The 19,867-nt window shown below is 42.1% G+C and overlaps 1 protein-coding gene across 9 annotated transcripts in view; it reads right to left on the bottom strand.

Moving 5' to 3' along the window:
- Positions 1–19,867, bottom strand: part of Ankrd44 (ankyrin repeat domain 44) — a 242,195-nt gene that overhangs the window by 49,667 nt on the left and 172,661 nt on the right. For all 9 annotated transcript variants that reach the window (XM_087200340.1, XM_087200341.1, XM_087200344.1 and 6 more), the window contains 4 exons: positions 19,576–19,644; positions 16,931–17,071; positions 15,334–15,414; positions 12,431–12,542 (listed from right to left, as the gene is read on the bottom strand). In XM_087200340.1, coding sequence (XP_087056466.1) covers positions 12,431–12,542; positions 15,334–15,414; positions 16,931–17,071; positions 19,576–19,644 — 403 coding nt within the window. The remainder of the gene's footprint in view (positions 1–12,430; positions 12,543–15,333; positions 15,415–16,930; positions 17,072–19,575; positions 19,645–19,867) is intronic.

Here is a 19,867-nt window from a genome sequence, read left to right as displayed (position 1 = left end):
TCTTATTGTCTTTCAGGGTTTCATTATCAACCCTGTAAGAGCTCTTCACATGTTCTGAATACAAGGACTTTACATGTTTATGTGTTGTGTTCTGAAGCTTGACTTTGCATTCTCTGAATTATATCTTTTAATAATCAAAAATTTTAACACTAATACAGTCTAATATATCCAATTTTTTCTTCTGAGAGTTTATTATTTAAGGAATCTTTTCCTCTGAGGCATGAAGATATTCTCTTATGTGTTCTAAAAATGTTATTGCTGTACCTTTCACATATAGGCCTTTCACATAATTCCATCTTGAATTGAGTTTTGTGTATGGTCAAAGCATATGTTTTCTTTCATATGATTATTCAATAAATCTAGCCCCATTTAGTAAAATTCTCTTTTCCCCCTCTGAACTGTTGTGTTGACTTTATCATAAATCAGGATACCACAGATGTGTGGATTTATCCTTTAGCTCTTTTCTGTTCCTTCAGTTAGTTTATCTACCTTAGCTCTAAAACCATTTTATTTCTGTTACTATAATTATAATGGATCTTTGGTATCTGCAAGTATAGGCCTCAGAGTTTTCTTTTTCAAGATTGCCATATATATTTTTTGCCTTTCCATGTAAAATTTAAAAATTAGCTTTCAATTTGCATACACATGAAAAACCATACTGGGATTTTGATAAATCTATGTCTATTGGAGGAGAGTTGTTATCTTTACAATATTGAGTCTTTTAAACTATGGATATGTTTTTCCTTTTATTGAAGCAGAATTTAATTCTCTCCATCAACATTACAGTTTCATGGTAAGGGAATTTAATACTTTGTATGATATTGAAAATATTAATTTTTTGTAAATGTTATCTTTTCAAAATTTCATTTTATATTTGATATTGCTGAGATGTAGAAAAGAAATTGATTTTTAAAATATTAACCTTGCTAGGTATGGTGGCACAGCCTGTAATACCAGCACTTGGGAGGATGAGGCAGGACGGTGGCTGTGAGCTCAAGGTCAGCCTGAACTACATAGTGAGACCCTGCCTCAAAACAAAAACAAAAACAAAAAATACAAAATCCCCCCAACAACCACAAAATAATAATTAAAACCACCTTCTGTATGGTGAGAGTAAAGGCACTGAGTTAGGTTTTCTTTAATTTTTCTCAATAATGTTTTGTAGTTTTATAGAGAGAATATTTTATATAATATTTTGGATGCTTATGGAAATGAAAATTTTTGAGGGGTACTGGGGATCAAACTCCAGACCTTGAGCTTGCAAGGCAGGTGCCAGAACCACTGAGCTAAATCCCTGGCCCATGAAAATATTTTTGTAAGTGAGATCTTTTAAATTTTTATCCTATTTGTTTTCATTGCTGGTATATAGAAATATTGTTTTTTGTTCATTGACCTTATATCCTTATCAACCTATTTTGACTTTCTTTTTTGGGGGGTACCAGGGATCAACCTCAGGACCTTGCGCTTGTGAGGCAGGCGGCGGAACCACTGAGCTAAATCCCTGGCCCTATCAACCTGTTTAGGGTTGAGCTTTGTATATGATAAACAGTTTAAGAAAATGTTCATTTCTCATCATGTTCATTTAGCCTGTTACCTATCTTCATGTCTGTAACCTAATTACAATGTGCCTTTTGCTATGTAAAGTAACATATTCACAGGGTCCAGGGTGTGGATGGCACTGGGGTTATTCTGTCTACCATGCTGTATTTCTTTTTCTTCCCATATTGCACCAGCTAGGATTTCCAACCCAATGCTGAATAGAAGAAGAGCTAGCAGATTTATTTATCTTGTTCCCACTATAGGGAAAAAAGCTTTCAATATTCCACTATTAAGTATGGTATTTGTCGTATTGTGGTGGTACTTTTTATCAGATTAATGAAGTTCCTTTCTATTCCTAGTTTGCTGTTCTTGTTTGTTTGTTTGTTCTGTTTTTGTGACAGGGTCTCATTACTTAGTTCAGGCTAGTCTTGAGCTCACTATGGAGTCCAGGCTGCCCTCAAACATGTAGTGATCCTCCTGCCTCAGCCTCCCAAGTGCTGGGATTACAGGCATGCGCCACCTCGCCCAGCCCTAGTGTGCTAAGTTTTAATAAATCATAAATGGACATTAAGCTTTATCAAGTAGTTTTACTACATAGATTGAGATATTTGTAATGATGCTTTTCTTTTTTTGTTACTGTGGTAAATTATCTTGATTAACTTTCTAATGCGAAACTACCCTGGCATTCTTAGAATGCCCTTACTTGCCTGTGACATGTTATTGTTCCCAATATCTTATTGCACTAAATTTCCAATATTTTGATTAGGACTGTCAGTACTTTTTGACAGCCTTTCAATCTAAAAATATTTTTTCCTCCCCTCTACTACTTCAGGCAATATGAGAACTGTAGAGAATATTTTTTAAAAGATTCTTGTCAGTGCTGGGGATTTAGCTCAGTGGTTCCACTGCCTGCCTTGCAAGGACAAGGTCCCGAGTTTGATCCCTGGTAACAACAACAACAACAAAAAAGATACTTGTCTAAAACGTTTCTATGTCGGTGCAACCATATAACAATTCTTTTTGCTTTGATCTAAATGTTTTTGTGTCATCTTCTTACCTTAATAAAATAGGAACATTTCTCGGGGTTAGAATAAGACAAAAAGAGTCTTACAGAAATCACACATTGTCAACAGAGCGGTCTAGTCATTTATTTCCCGCATTTCTGCTGTTCACATATATGCTAAGTCCATTAGGGTGGGCATGGCAACCAGGCCTGGGTAATGTGGAAATCCTTGAATTTCCAGCCCCACGCTCTGGCCCCTCCTCTGGCCAAACCCCCCAGGACCAGGCTGAGCTGTCAGGTGGGGATGTCCAAGGAGGTGGCACGCAGCAGTGGAGTGGAAACTACACATACCGGGCACAGGCATGGCTGGCTGTGACAGGAGTGAGGTCTCTCCTGGACATGGTGACAAACAGCTTCAGGGGCACAAACCTCAGTGGGAGATGCCAGCACCGAAAGCACAACACGGAGGGAAAGGAGCATGGAGGTGTTTTGTGCCTGACAAAGGAGGGCACAGAGCATTCAGGACACGTTCCAAGAGCTCTTCAGAGGGGACTGGAGTGGAGCCAAGCTCCTGTGGGAGGAGAGCCAGGGCCAGATGGATAATTTGGGGATGGGTATTACAGCCCTGTTATTACTCAGTGGAGAGCTAGGAGGTGTGGCTGATATTTTGAGCCAATATTTATGTAGGACACATTTTACCTCCCAAACTAGATTATAATCTCCTTGCTAGTAATATGCATGCCTGACATATTTTCAGTGTCCGCCATGGTTTCAGCACATTTCCCTATCATCTGTTCTGCATCTCTGAAGGTTGCTGTCCTAAACCTAGCTGATACATGAGAAGTCATGCCGGGAAGTTGCCCCAGTGGTCTAGCAAAATAGCAGAGGTGAGGGTTTCTCTGCTCTGTCTAGAGTGCTGGTCTCCTGGACTATGTGCTGAAGGAACTGGGATTGGATCAGCATGGAGTCTCAAAAAGAGAGGACCACTAGGTCGCCAGAGCTTGGGTTCCTTGACTCTTTCTCAATTCCTTTTATTTTAATTCCATACAAAGGAGGAAAGCTGATCTTAATTCAATTTGTAAAACTGGATATCCTACTTGGAAGGGGACATAGCAATCACAGATAAAGGAGAATCCCCTGCCTTGTAGCAGCCGGACTTTCCTTTTCCTTTTGGTTCTGGGAATTGAACTTGCGGCCTCATGTAGGCTACAGGAGTGCTCTACCACTAAGCTACATCTCCAGTCCAGCTTTAGGCTTTTCACTGTAAATTCCTGAATGGTATTCTTGCTCATCAGACTTACATGACTGATGAGGAAGACTAATAAAGTTTACATACTTGGGGAGACTGGTTTTTTTGGGGCGGGTACTGGGGATCAAACTTGGAACCTTGTGCTTTCGAGGCAGGCAGTGGAACCACTGAGCTAAATCCCTGGCCCAAGTTTACATACTTGGAAAAGCAGAAAGGTAGACCCTGATCTCCAACTTCACAACTGCAGGTTCCCAGTGAAGTTGAAAACTGACCAGCACACAGGAAATGCTGGCCATTGAAATATCATCTTAATTACTGCCTTCATTTAAAAAAAATATATTTTATGAGAGAATGACTCCAAAAATATGCAACTTTTTTGAAATTACTTCTTTGGGTTATTATTACAATGTGAGGAATTTAGGAATAAAAGAAGATTGCTATAAGTTAAAAAAAAGTTTATGGGATTTCCACAATATATTTTATGTGACATGTATTATATAGCTTATAAACTATAAATGTTCCTAGAAAAAATGTTACAAAGTCAACGTTCTAAAATACACTGAACTGCCCTCCCAGTGACCAAGTGAACATTATTCTTTCATTTCAGAAAACTACTTTTCCAAGTGCTAAACGGCCCACAAGATTTAAATCCAGTGACAGTCCCACTTAGCTTGTGAGGGTCTGCTCACATGAAAACATAAATCTCAGTTATTGCAGAGGGATTTGTTTTTTCCAAATAACCCTTCAGCTGTTACAGAAGGCTGGGGTTCAGCCCTTTGTTGGAATCTTGGACAGACTCTTTGTTGTTTGGGAGTATTTCAACCCTGGGACTAGAAGCATAGATGTGACATGAGCTCCTGTTATGACTGAAAAATGCCCAGGACTCTACATTTCCTGTGACTAAATGCAGTTCAGGAAGGGATTACTACCAAGACCTGGTCTAGACTCCACTGGACAGAAGCCCTTAGCAGCTGCCAAGGGTAAAGATCTTAGTAGGAAGCATCTTACTTCAAAGTCCTCTCCATTCTATGGGGAGGAGGCATCCTGGCAGCTGCGACCATGGGGAGAGTAATGCCAAGCTGACAGCAGCTGTCACAAGTACCAAACAGATTCTAGGAGGAAGGCTGAGTCCCACTCAGAATGCTTTTATGGAAATGCACACATATGTCCAGGGCTTAGCATGCAGAGCTGATGGTAGGCTGCACTGGAGAGGTACAGCTGGGTTCTTTTGCCCACCGCTGGGTGGGTCATGCTCCAGGGTGGTTCTGGTCTTCTGAGAGAAAAAGCTTTGCACGACCAGCAGTGGGTATTGTTTATCAAGCAAATGAGGGACAGATGGAGATGCTGATGTTGTCTAAGGTTTTCCTGCCTCCCTTTGACCACACCTGAAGGCCACTGTCACAGTGACACTGTGGTTGCTTCTCACTCTTAATTGATGTAGAATGCAGATGCTCTGGGACAGTTTGGTCCTTCCAAAGTCTGGAGTCTGCCAATCCTCCAGACAGTGTGCCATAGTTGTTAAACGCTTCGGATTTAGATTACAGACAGATTTGAATCTTGGCTTTACATAAGACCAGTTATTTGATCCAGGAAATGTTACTTAATTTCTTTGTATTTTAGATACTACTTCATAGTGCTATTATGGGAATTAAATGAGATGACGATCCAGCTCAACATACATGCAATAAATCTGCATCACTCTGATGTTACTAAAAATAGTGAGTATGGTGGTTAAAATTTTCCCCTATGAGAAAAGGCTTTGAAAGAGAATCAGGGTTTTATTTTGTTTGGGGGATTAATTTTTTCAAGCAATGAGGATCTGATGATCTTATTTTGATGATCAGAGTTCTATGAGCTTTGGTACCATAAAGTTCAAAACTTACTTTGTTTGGTTCTCGCAAATCCTCTGGGTGGCAGTGTGACAGGTGAGCCTGGACCTGGACAGAGACTGAGTTAAAGGCAGATTTGGAAGCTTCCTTCCAGAGGAGAAGAGTTTAAAGACCAGCTGCCAGACTGCACTGTGAAGGAGACACCTGAGTGGGCCAGGTGTGCAAGCAGCAAATCTAAGTGAATCCATCTTCCTTTCTCTAATGTTATTTCATTAACGTTGTATAAGTGGTATCATGCAGCATGCTAACTGTTGGACTGGCTTTTTCCACTCATATAATTGGATATTTTCACCCATTGGAGATTTGTGAAGGTTACCACATGCATCAATCATATATTTCTTTTTATTGATGAAAAATATTCACAGATATTTAACCATTCACCCATTGATGGACATCTGAGTTGTTTCCAGTTTTTGGCTCTTACAAATAAAGCTGCCGTAAATATATGTGTACTGGTTTAGGGGTGAGCATAAGTTTTATTTCTCTAAGATAAATGCTCAGGAGTACAATTTCTGGGCCATATGAAAGTTGCATGCACAGGTTTTTAAGAAATTGCCAAACTGCTCTGCAGAGTGGCTGAACAATATTACACAGCCACTAGCAATACATCAGTGATCCACATCTCTTGGTGTTACCTTGTTCTTTATGTTACACATTCTAATACGTAGGTATTGATGTCTCACTGTGGTTTTAATTTGCATTTTTAATGGTTAATGATCTTGAACTTGTTTTCATGTGTTTATTTGCATCTATATGTCTTCTTTAGTAAAATAGCTGTTAATATACTTTACTTATTTTCTAATGAGATTTTTTTTCTTCTCTGCTGAGTTCTTTGTATATTCCAGATTCTAGTCCTTAGTCAAATACATGGTCTGAACATATTTTCCCCTGGCCTCAGTTTATCCTCTCATCCACTTTACAGTCTTTCACAGAGCAAAAAGTTTTTAATTTTGCTGAAGTCAAATTTAGCAATTAAAAAAAAAATTGCTATTATGTCAAAAATCCCTCTCCTAGCCCCAGATCCTGAAGATTTTCTCCTATATTTTATGCTTTAAGTCTGTGATCCATTTTGAGTTAATTTGGGCATAAGATGTGAGACTGAGGTCAAGACCTTTTACTTTGCCTATAGATCTCCAACTGCCCTTGTAACATGTGCCAAAAAGTGTCTTTGCTCCATTGAATCCTTTTGCATCTTTCTTAAAAATAAGTTGGGCATATTTGTATGGGTGTATATCTGGTTTACCTATTCTGTACAACTGATCTATGTGTTATCCATACTCTTCCAATACCTCACAGTTGAGATTTCTATAGCTACACAGTAATTCTTGGAAATAGGTAGACTGATTTTTCCCACTTTGTTCTTTTTCAAAATTGTTTCAGCTTTCTAGTTCCTTTCCTATTCCTTATACGTTTTATAAAAATCTTGCCCCAGCCATAGAAAGTCTTGCTGGGATTTCATATGAATTGCATTAAGCATACAGCTTAATTTGAGAAGAACTGACAACTTTACTACATTGAGTCTTCAATCCATGAACATAGTATATCTCCATTTTATTTTTTTTTAAAGATCTTCCTTGATTTATTTTGTTAGTGTTTGTGTTTTTCAGCACACAAATTCCACATTTCACTTTTTCAACAGTTGTTAATAATACTATATTTTAAATTTTGGTGTCTACATGCTCATTCCTAGTATTCAAAACTGCAATTGATTTTTGTATATTTATTCTGTATCCTGTAACCTTGTTGAACCTGCATATGAATTCTAAGGTATTTTTGTGATTCCTTGGAATTTTCTCTTTAGACAATAATGTCTTTTAAAAATAGGGACATTATTGTTTCTTCCTTTCTGATCTTATGCTTTTTATTTCATTTTATCAAGAAATCAAATAATAAGAAATACTGGTGAGGCTGCAGGGAAAAAGGAACCCTCTATATTGCCAGTGGGGGGTGTAAACTGGTACAACCACTATGAAAATCAGTATGGAGACTCCTCAAAAAACTAAAACTAAAAGTTCCACTTGACCCATTTATTCCCCTTCTAGGTATCTTTCCAAAGAGTTAAAGACATCATATTACAGTGATCCATGCATGCCTATGTTTATAGAAGCATGATTTATAATAGTTAAATGTTAGAAACAAGCTATATGTCCATCAACAGACCAATGGATAAAGAAAATGTTATATTTACACACAATGGAGTATTATCCTGCCATAAAGAGAGATAAACTTGAGTCATCTGTAGGAAAATTAATTCTCTTTGAGACCATAATGTTAAGTGAAATAAATCAGACACACATGCTTAAATATTGCATGATGTCTCTTATATGAGAAACTCAAATTATAAGTAAAAAGCAAAATAAAAGGTAAATAATAGAAAGTAAGGAGGTAGAGATTTCTCAAATGGGAAGGAGATCCAGAGATAGATGGAGGAGGAGGACAGGAAGAGGAAGAGGATAAAAAAGAATTAAGATGTGTTATGTACATGTACCAGCCTCACACAAGGGATATAAACATTATATACTACCCACGGGTACTAATAAAACAAACAAAGAAACAAATGCTTGGGACACAAATCTGACATCTAAGCAATCTCCTGGAGCTGTTTCACTGGGGTTTGGATATAAGAGAAAGGATCCTTTCTCCCCTACTATGGGAATGGTGGGAATCAAACAGAGCTAACTTAAAAAAAAAAAAAAAAAAAACAAGCAAAAAAACCCACTTCTCTGCAATCTTAAGCTTCTTTTTCTCTCTACTCTGACTTTAAAAGTGGGTAAGGGGCCACGGGTTGAAACATGAGTATCTCACTTGAAATGGGGGCAATGGCCTCATTGTCCTGGGCCCACAGCTTAAGGTAAAACTAAAATTGTTCATCTTAATACACTTTTGAATCATTCTTTCATCCACTGCCAAAATCATTCACAGAAAAGCCCCAAAATTTTTCTCCCATATGAAAAATAAATGGGACATTTGTCAAATTTTCTATTCTACTTTCTGAATATGGATTTACATTCAACTTCTGATGGTGAACTTATATTCACAGCAAGGAGAAGACTGTCTTCTTTGACCACCCTCTAGCCCGTCTCTTAACCGGAGCTCCTCATAATTATTTTTTTGGTTGTTTCTCACTCACTGAATTCAACAGAAAATAAAACAAGACCAGTATTGTTGAATTTTCCAGAGAACACCAATCATTTGACGTCACCCTGCTCAAAATGTACCCCAGGGTGATCTCCTATAGCACCCTTGGGACAGATAAAGCTGTCAGAGACTTACTTGGGGGTGGGGTTCACATTTGCTGGTTTTTTACCTTCTTGTCCTTTGAAGCCCATTTCATAGTTCTCTTTACACACACACACACACACACACACACACACACACACACACACAAAACCCTGCTTTTCTACATCTGATCTTAGCCAAAAGGCCAAGAAGCAACAATCTCTTTTTCTATATCCTGCTTTATTACTGTAGTGAAGCTTAGACATTGCCAACATAAGTACATCCTATTCAGATTTATGTATTTATTCAGAGCCCAGGTGTTAACAGCTTCCTAAAGTCCTGCGGTAAATACAAGAAACAACCTCAAACACTGTAGTTCATTTGAAATTTTAGTACTTAGTTGCTCACAACACAGTTGTTTTCAGAGGACTTCAGAAACTCTTCCATGTGCAGAGACACCAGTCCCCCCTCTACTCCTACAGTTTAAGTTCAAGTTTGCTGGAGGAGGCTCAGTGGAAGCAGCCAAAGTCCAAGTGATTTGGCCTGGCAAACTCCTGGTCTGAATTTAATCAGAGGCCTTGAGTTTTCAAACAGCCTAAACTTCTGTAGGCCATTTTTGTAATTATATCGGCGCACGCGTTTTCCCATTTCAGTAATAAAACCACAAAGATCTTTATGTTCACAGACAAATCTTCAGTATTGTAAAAGAAAGACAGTATGCAAATAGAAGCTCAAAAATTCCAAATAGGCAGACTTTTCAGAGTCAGTCAGCATGTGTGCCTTGGCTGGGAGCTCTCCTTTGCCAACTCCTTTACTCCACTCAAACACACATTTCATTCAGATGCAAGAGGCTTTATTAACAGAGATGCCTCTGCTCTGCTTTGATATTCTGAGCCCAACTGAACGTGACTGACCAAAGCTCTCCCCACACGCTGGACACCCATCTTTAATGAAGACCGGCTGAGGGCGCTGGCCTACGGAGGTAGGCCCAGCGAACTCTGACCCTTGGCTGGTCCATCAGAGCTAGGGGTCCACACCACTTCCTCCTAGGGGTTTTGTCCATGGAGCTAATTCAGTATAAGTTTGTACAAGGAAAGTAGAATTAAAATATTTCTGTTCCTTTTGATTACAGCAAAATCAACTGAACACAAAACATAGTTTGTAAGTTTTAAGTGTACAATCACAGACAGGCGCCACGAACCATGGATGCCAAGGAAACATAAATTAAGGTAAATGTCACAGTCAAATATACATCAAATTTAATGATACATGTTTAATGATATGCATAATTGCAGTATTAGCCCAACTGGATGGGAGGAGGTGCTGGAAATACAGTTTACCAACTTCATAAATCAGCTGCCTTTGGAGACCATCCAGCCTTACTTTTATTCCAGCTCCCCAAGAACAAAGAAATACTCCTTCACTCTCTCTCTCCGCCATCTGCAGGCCGAAGAACAGGCTGGGAATGGGAAATAAGGAGAGGTCTCTCTGCATAGCCCTTGCTCAGAGCTACCAGCAGGAACTCTTTCCATGGCAAAACCTCAGCACCCTGCATAGTGTGAAGGACAATTTGTTAAAATCATGACCTTTGTGAAGATGGAGTGTTTGTGTTGCAAGATGAGGGAGATTTGGCATTGCAGTGTGAGAGTCTGGGAAATTTACCCCAAGTGCATACTGGTTAAATGGTTTGTTTTTCAAAAGCCTAAGGAAATGGGAATTTTAAGGACTTTTGAGTTTTAAGGAAAAGGTGAACATGAATTAGAACCCGCCAAACCCATTCTTCTTCATTTAATATTTGCATCAAGGGCAGGCCCTACTCCTTCTTTTTCCTTCTGGACTTCAGGCACTCAGAGTTGGGTGAGCCAGCAGCTGGGATAAGATATCCACAGTCCAGCCTTGTGAGTCCAGTCCTACCCAGGACTGTTTTCCTAACTCTGTTTTGCTTTGATTGGGAGTGGGTGGGTATAAGAATGTTTATAGCCTGCTTAGGAACTTTGCTCGATGCCAGCTGCACCCAAGAAGAATTTCAGGATGCATTCCAAAATGAGAATACACAAAACTTTCCATCCAGCTATAATCATTCAAGAATATGAGAAGAAAATTTCCATCCTATCTGTGTTATAAATGACCCATGGAGGTTCTTTCCTAAAAGTAAACATGAGTGACACTTCTACTCATTAATATTGAGAATCTGGTCCTGTTCAAATGCCAGTCCAAATAAAGATAGTCCAAAGATAGTTCAGAGAAGTTATACTTCCCCCTACCTACTTTTGAATATTTTCTCATTTCCATGAATAATCATCTCTCTGTAAATCACATGGTGTGTGTTGATCTAATCAAAGGACTAAACAGACAGAGCCTGGGAGGAAGCCTTCTTGTGGACAGAGAAATGTTTTGTCAGATAAAAGAAAGAAGGGCCCCCAAATGGCTTTCCTGAAAAATGAAGATTATTTACATAGGGAGATGGTGTTTCAGAATAATTAGTCTCAGAATTGGTATACCATGGGATTAATGATAACTCATTAGAGTTCTATAAAACAGCACATATTATTAAGAGTAAAATAACAAACTCTGTAAGAAAAGTTCATGTATCCAATTATAGCATATGGTTTTCAAAGAGGAAACCAATTAAAGCAGCTGTACTGTAAGTTGATTCTGGAAGGCAGGCTCGTAATGAGTAATTACAGTAGTAAGCCTTCACTCTGCCACTGATTACTACACACACACACACTTTGTGCACACTTCGGGCAGTGCTTTGTTTATAGGAGGCCTAGATGTAAAGTTGTACTTGCTAACAGAGCCTCACAAACTTCTACCACAAAGTTGGTGTCAGGAGGCAGAAGGGATGTTGCTTTGTAGCTTAACCAGTTCCTACCAGGTTTTTGCTCTGTATTTAAAAAATGGTGTACAGAATACTGTTCTCACATCAGAGTTCATGAAATCTTGATTCCTGGTTCTGCTTCTTCCACTGCCCAGAGCTATGACTTTGGGCAAATCAGTTAATGCCCCCGTGGCTTGATTTGCTCTCCTACTGGGCTGCTCCCCAGTCCCTTGGGACTCGACATCAAAATCAACATCACAGGAGGTCATGGTGTCATTGTCCTTATCTTCCCACATCTATGTCCACAAATTCCGTCACACTCCTCACTCTACTTTGCCTCTCTGTATATTACGACTGATGCCAGGAGACCATAACGCAGAGATGACCTTGTGTGACCTTCAAGGGCAGATCATAGAGGCAGATGCCTTTGGACCTGAGCTTATGTGATACATCCTAACTATTTCTAAGATATAAAGTATCCACACACAGATCTAATATTCCCACCCTGGATTAACATGGAAGACAGTCAACTATCCATCGCTGTGAAATTAGGAAGGACAGAAATGGAACAAAGAGGACTATCTATCATAAAATACAACAAATTTTTCGCTTGCCAGAGAATATCCCTGAGCAATAGCTAGTGGTGACTAATTAGGCTGAAGGTTTGAGACCAGCACTGTGTTTGTAAAACAAAAGAAGAAACCACTCACCAACTCCAGACATTGCCGGTGGCCATAGGCAGCAGCATAATGGATGCTATTGTACCCCTCCTTGTCCCGGATGGACGGGTTTGCGTCATGTTGAAGCAGAAACTCCAGGCATCTGTGAGTGTGAAGATGAGCTGTTATTTTAGACAATATCTCTGGACAAAATGGAATGATTAATGTAAATATACCCTATTATGAATGCTCCACAAAATACTTTATGAATTTGTTTCTTTAAAGATCCTACTGTGATGAAGCTTTATGTGATGGAGGGGTGCGTGCGCGCATGTGTATGTGTGTGTGTGTGTGTGTGTGTGTGTGTGTGTGCGCGCATTTTGTAGTTGTCTTTACTTCAGTTTACAATAGCCATTCTAGATTCAGGAAAAGCTTTGGGAGCAAATGGGTAATTAATGTTTTTTTCTTCTCATCTTAAGGTACAGAACATGTCTATCATCAAGATTACTGAATAATAACATTTAAATCTCCACACTCAAAAGTTTAAATTGCAGCGGAAGTGGTGGTACACGCCTATAATCCCAGCACTTGGGAAGCTGAGGCAGGAGGATCCTCATGAATTTGAGGCCAGCCTGGGCTACATAGAGAATTCAAGGCCAGCTTGAAATACATAGAGAAACCATGTCTCAAAAAACAACCAAAAAAGTTGAAGTCTCAAATGTTACAAAGAAGTGGGGAGGTGTGTGACACATGCTCCCAATCCCAGCTACTCAGGAGGCTGAGGTAGGAGGATCTCGAGTTCAAAGCCAGTCTGGACAACACAGTGAGACCCTGTCTCAAAATAAAATAAAAAGGGTTGAGGGTTGCTCAGGGGTAGAGTGTTTGCTAGCCTGCATAAGGCCTGGGTTCATTCCCCAGTAAGAGAAAATGCTGCCAGGCTATTGCAAGTTGGCAAACCCAACAGAAAGAATATTTTAAACACTGCTATCAGAGACTAAGATTCAAAAGTTATAAAATGAAAATTTTAAATACAGTAAGAAAAAGCAAAAGAACAGAAGGACAGTCAGATAATAAAAAGATGATGGCAGGGGATAAATGCTTAAAAATGTTAAGGGAGCTTACACTGCATGGTTAGGAGGATGGCCTAGAACAAAATATTACATTTTAAAAGCCCTTTTCTGGCCTAGTTGCAGTCCTTCTGAAAGAGCCTCTGAGTTTGGAATGGGGGAGAGGCAGGACCCACGGGTGCCACACACAGTGCCGGGAGGTGCAAAGAGGGAGAAAGGACAGAGAAAGGATCAGGTGGCCCAGGGCCCAGCTCGCTGCCCCGAGGAAGAGCTGCCGGAGCAGGGCTCCCAGTGCATCTTATTTTGGTGACAGTGGGACAAACATCTGCACAAAGCCACGCTGATTGGATGTCAGACTCTCACTGAAGTCCTAAGACCCTGAATGTAACCCTGCCACAGACAGTTCCTGTGGTTCAGTCATAAAAGCTTCAGGGGCAGTTACCTACATTTTGGTATAAGGCAAAAGGGATAAATAAATTCCTAAACTGGTTCTTTAATTTCTAGAAAACTGATGAAAGAAATTTTTTAAAAAATCAAATACTCACTCATCGTATTTGTCCATAAATACTCCATAATAAATCAAACTTTTATTAGAGTCCTGCTGTCTTTGGGCATTGTACCTTATAAGGAAGTCCTTTTGTCTCTGGATAGGGTCCCAGGTATGACACACTGTAAAGTGAATTTGGCTCTTTAAATGAAATGGTTCCCTCCACAGGACAGCACGCTAGTCAGCATGCTCACCCCAACTTCTGAATGGATCTAAGAATGTGCTGATGAATTCAATTCATGATTTGGGAAGTATCTGGAATTGCTCCTAAAGATTACTGAACCCAGAATACAGCTGGATTATACAACTGACAGTATGATTATAGTAACAATATTCTCCACACAGCTTCTAAGGAGAGTAAATTTCATGTTTTAAGTGGGAGTCTTATCTTTTCTCCCGCAGAGTCCTGACATAAGTCGCCCTGTAAGGTAGGGAGGAAGAAGCCCTGCAGGCTGGGAGGGTTGGACAGAAGCCCATGGTGGGGGATCTGGACCTGGGGAGCAGCTCTCTTTTGCCGGAAGGAGCTCCAGCACCTCTTCTCCCTTTCTCTTCCTCTGCCATCCTGAGGCTGCTGGGGTGCCAGGGCAAACTCAACTCGCACTTCCCTGGGAGAGGCAGAATTTGCTTTCAGTGCCATTACTTTGAATTTTGGAGTGTTAGGCAAAACCTCAGTCAGTCTGCTCTCCTCATAGCTGGGTCTCATGTCCCTATCAGCAGGACCACACACTCTCACTGCCCTTCCAGCGTGCTCTGGCCATGCGTGGGCAGGGGCCTGGGCGAGGCAGGCAGCCCTGAGGGTGGGCACAGCCTCTGGGTCGTAGAGGACCAGGTTCCTCTGGGACCTGGAAACCACAGGCTAGGTGAGAGCAGCCAATCCTGCCCCTGTGAGGGAGACACTCAGGAGCCGGAAGGAGGTGGGGACAGGGCCCAGGCAGCTGTCTGCAGGGCGCAGGAGGCCTGCGTAAGCTGAAGTGCCAGAGACAGGGAGGAGTAGGGGAAGCACAGCTGTTCATGTCGTACCAAAGCCCCACGACCTGTATTCATAGAATCTGCAAGTAGCTCCCAAAGTCAGAGAGGCAGAGCCCAAGGCTGGAGGAAGAGGCCAAATTCATCAGGGTACAGGGCAGTCACAAATGACATCTGAGCTCGACAAGTGCGAAGAGTGCATTGCTAGAAAAAGATCCCTGTGTGGTGACAGCACGACTGGGGGAGGCACGGGACGCACAGCTTCTCCACTGTAGGCGAGCCCACGTCACTTCCGCAGACCCCAAGATAGGCAGGCAGCCCACGCAACAACCCCAAGAGCCAGCGGCTCATCCCTCCTCTCAGAAGAAACTTACAGTGCAGCTTCCTTCTCCTTCAGCTCCCTGGCTCTTTCAAGTTCTTCCAAATTTTCATGGGCATTTCCCAACACGGTCTTACTTTTCAGCATTAAGGGAGAGAAGAAAAAAATCACAATTAATTTTTAAAAGTGCAGTCATTCGTGGTCTTGATATACTTGTGTCTCAGTTATTTTTACCCCCAAAGAACGGGCACCACTGATTTTCACGGAGGATGTACATGGTTCTCCCCAAAGCTATCTAGTAAATCTGTTCCTGCTCCAGGAATCCAACTGGACACCCACATGTCTGTGACCAAGAACATTCCTGAGCCCCCGCCTTTCCGGAAGCACCCCAAAACTCCCCAAGGGAAAGAGGCACCTTGGTTCAAACTCCCCCATCCCAGCACATGCCTCGCTGCCCCCTTGAAGGTCAGCATCTCACTCGCTGGGAGTGGGGTCCCCTCACCCTTCACCCTCAGAACAACTCGCCCCCCAGGACTCCTTTCCTGTTCTCCACAGATGGAGCAATTCGCTCCCCCATCTCCTCCACCACCATCTTTTCCAAGGGAATAACACAGAGCCTGGCATATAGCAGGCACTCAACAAATGTGGGCTGAATTAATATCCTGAATTAATTCCCATTGAATTAATGGGCTGAATTAACAACCCATTACAGAATAATGGAGTCAATTTAACGGGCTGCCGTCTGTGATTTTTTAAACGAAATGGAATTGAAAATATCAGAACACACTACATGGAGCAAATGCAAATATGGTTTTTTGAAATTCCCATTTCTGCCTCACACGCATACATATGTGAACGTGTGTGCCGGGTCATGGTGGAAGATGAATTTCTTACTGTGGATCAGCATCTAAAATGTGTGAAGGGCCGAGGGTGTAGCTCCTGTGGTAGGACATATACTTAGAGTCAAAAATAAAATAACATTTTAAAGTGTTTGGAAATCGTTCCTCTACATCACAGGACAGCAGACAACTCAACAGTTCTCCAAACAGGGTCATCAGAAAGTATTCCCATGAAGGAGGCCTCGCCTTAAGTCTTCAAGAACAATTTCATGAACTGTGGACTCCTCCTCCCTCTTGAACTGGTTCTGCTTTCCATTCCTAGCCACCTAGAATCAAACACCAGGGCCACCCATTTCCTGTCCTCCAGCTGCCCAAAGAGCACTCAAGATCAGGTTTGGGACAAAGACCCTATCTCAGCCACCCTAAGGCTGTGATCTTGGGCCACTGGGATTGTGTACAGGTGGATGCTTTTGATGTATGACGTATATATTAATTAGCAAATGTAAGTTTTACAGCAAACGAAGCATCTAAGTGGTGATGATGAAAACTCTGGTGTATCCTGAATAAATTACAAAAGATTTTAAACGAACTGAAAACCTGGCCTTGATGGCTCCATCTGGAATCTGACCCAAAGAACACAGAAGAGAAAAACTAGTGCCGAGTAAAACTCGAACGTGACTCTAACTTCCTGGGCTCTGGAAGATAGATCTTCACTTGCGGTTCCCAGGAAGTGGCATGAAGAAAATTCAGCAGTGCCCTCTCCCAGCCCTCCCTCCCCACAGAGCAAATATAGGTGACAGAGGCCATCTTTACTTTCTGTCCACATCCGAGGCCGCAGCATAGTGCAGAGCTGTCCGCCCCCAGTCATCTGTTTCGTTGACGTTGGCCCCCGTGGTCACTAAAGTCTCAATACAGTGGAAATGACAATTTGCAGCTGCATAGTGCAAAGGGGTTCTGGAAAACAAATAGGAGCGCATTACTCACTCAGCCTGGAACAGAGCAGCGTGGACGCGAGCTCACACAGCAGGACCGCTCGGGTGTGGAATGCTCTCTGGCGCTCTGGGTGTGGAGGCCAAGGGATGCACCTTCCTTTGACTCTATCAACCGAAACTGAGACTGCAGCCTGGGGACTTCAGATGGACAGGCACAGTGCTGCTAATCTTTCTGTCCATTCCTAGTGCCTGCTCAGTTCGGGTCTATGTTATTGTTTTTTTGGACCATTGAAAGACCATCGCCATGGAATCCACCAAGACCATCCTCAGTCCTAATCAAGCTTCCATCCAATTCTTAATTTGTACAAATGAAGAATAGAGTCTTCTAAGGTCCAATCCCCACATATAACAATCCTGTTCGAAAGCCTTCAGTCCCCTCATTGACAAAGGCTTGATTCTTCAGCCTGGAGCTGAAAGCCTTCATGAGCTGTCTCCAATTCCTCTCACAGTGTCTCTCTCGGCTATGTGACTCATTAGTGTATCCCAAACCAATGTCCTGAGGGTTTCCGTGTCATGTCCACACCTCCTCTACCTGTGCTCACGCTCTACCTTCCACTCATCAGAACCCTGCTGATAACCGGGCATGGTGGCACATGCCTGTAATCCCAGCCCTCTGGGAGGGTGAAGCAGGAGGATGTAAAGTTCAAGCCCAGACCGGACAACTTAGTGACTAAGTGACAGTCTGTCTCAAAATAAAACTAAAAAAGGGCTGGGGATGTAGGTAGCTCAGTGTAAAGGCTCTGGGTTCAATCCCCAGTACTGCCAAAACAACAACAATAACAACAAGAAACCCTACTCATCCTTCATGCTCTAGAGGTTAAGTCTTTCTTTGTCTGAGATCACTCAGTACTCTGAGTCTCTTCTGAGCGCACACGATGTATGGCCTTGGTTTACATGATCAGCATATTGTCTGATCCTCTCCAATGCTCCTGAGGGCAGGCATGCAGGCTGATGGGAAGAGCCAGGCATGGACTCAGAAGCCCCAGCTGCAGTCCAGGCAGATCTGCAGGCTGGGCCAAGCCACAGGCTCCCTCCAGGCCTGGGCCTCCTCATCCTTACTATAACAGCTGTTCCCCAGGTCTTCACCAGGTCTAAAATTCTGTGTACATGTATAAGCCATGACGGTGCTTGGGCTCAGAGTGCTCATCTATTACAGAAGGCCACAGGCACCCAGACAGCCCAGGAGCTGCCACGAGAAGCACCCTAACAGGGCGACACGGCAGAAATATGAGGCGATTTGTTCTATCTTACTTATTTTTAGTTCTCATTTATTGAACAGTTTTTCTGGTGCGACTAACCATCTTCCAGGGAATAATATGCACAACACTAGAAAGTAACTGAAGTTCGACAATTCTTTACAATTTTCAAGTACAACTGTTTTGCGTTTTATAGTCCATTTCTGGGCTTGTTTACTACTTGGTTTTCTTCTCTTCAGTCCCAGAGAAAGACATTCTAAGTATTTCATATCCTGGATTGCCCATGTTTTGATGTTGGGCTGAAAATCATTAGGCATCAGGCACACGACAGCCTAAAGATAGAGAAAACAATGCCAGTGCTTGTCTCAGGAGACTCGAGGTCAGGAGGGAAAGAGGACAGGGACAGGGTCCCTGAGTGCAGGGTGATGTGAATTTCAGTGGTGGGGTACGTGGGTGCCAGGGGAGGACAGAGAAGGCACATTCCCACCAGGGCAGGGAGCTGTCACTGACATGAATCTGGAAGGATGAGGAGCCGTCTTGGGTAGGGTGGTAAGAGAAGAGATTTGAAGCAACCCTAAAGAGATGGAGTGCCCAGTGCGGGGAGGGGGGTGCTAGGGGAAAGAGTAAAGAGTCATGTGGTGCCTAGTGATGATTTCTGAACAACACGTTGTTAGGTGACTTTGTCATCGTGTGAACACAAACCTAGATAGTGTAGCCTACTGCACATCTGGGCTGCATGGGGCCACCATTACATATGTGGGCAGTGTTACCAGAAATGTCACTGGATGTATGCATGTGTGTGTGAAAGAAACACACAGCCGTGTACTAGCATCACGGCACAGTTTAGCTATACAAAGGACCATAAAGGTATAAGTCACACGGCCCATTGTAGCTTGTGTGTTAACGTACGGATATGTCTGAAAATTTATCCCAAGACAAAGTGTCTGACACATATGACAAAATCATCTAATCTTATGACCACATCCTGGGGTACAAGGGCGAATGTGTTCTGTTCTGCTACAAATGAGTCTCCTAAATTAGATCCATGGGAATAAAAAAAAATGAAAGAAATGAGACAAGTGGCTCCTCTAAGCAGAAGCCAAGAGAGGGGATGCTTTCCCTATGGCCAAGTCTTCTGGTTGGCATTTCCCTGTAGGGGCATTCCCGTCAGGGTGGGCCCCCAGGCCACGTCAGTGTTCACACGCCTCCTCGGCGGGCCACTTCCACTCCTTCTACTGAGGCCCTGAGGCGCAGCATCCTCATTACATACCTCCCACATTTGTCCTTTTTGTGGAAATCCGCTCCACTGCTCTGCAAGAGTTTTATACATTCCACATTACTAAAAAGACAGAGAAAACATCGTGAAGATGACAGTAAAGGGCAATTACTGGGGAATCTTCTCAAAGAGCTGTTTTCCACAGAGCACAGGCTCGGATGAAACCATAGCTCCAGGTTTCACATTTTGCTAACATGACACAACCTGAACACAGAGTAAGTGACACCATATGGTGAGAATCAAAAGTTCCTGCCTCAAAGCAAATAAGTTAAAGAGCTCGGTGGAA

Source organism: Heterocephalus glaber, unplaced genomic scaffold, assembly GCF_053883595.1.
Source record: "Heterocephalus glaber isolate CG9 unplaced genomic scaffold, H.glaber_assembly_v1.0 deba00001743, whole genome shotgun sequence".
NCBI classification, from domain to species: Eukaryota; Metazoa; Chordata; class Mammalia; order Rodentia; family Bathyergidae; genus Heterocephalus; species Heterocephalus glaber.
The sequence above is the reverse complement of the archived record's forward strand: the minus strand, read 5'-3'. Positions and strand labels throughout refer to the sequence as shown.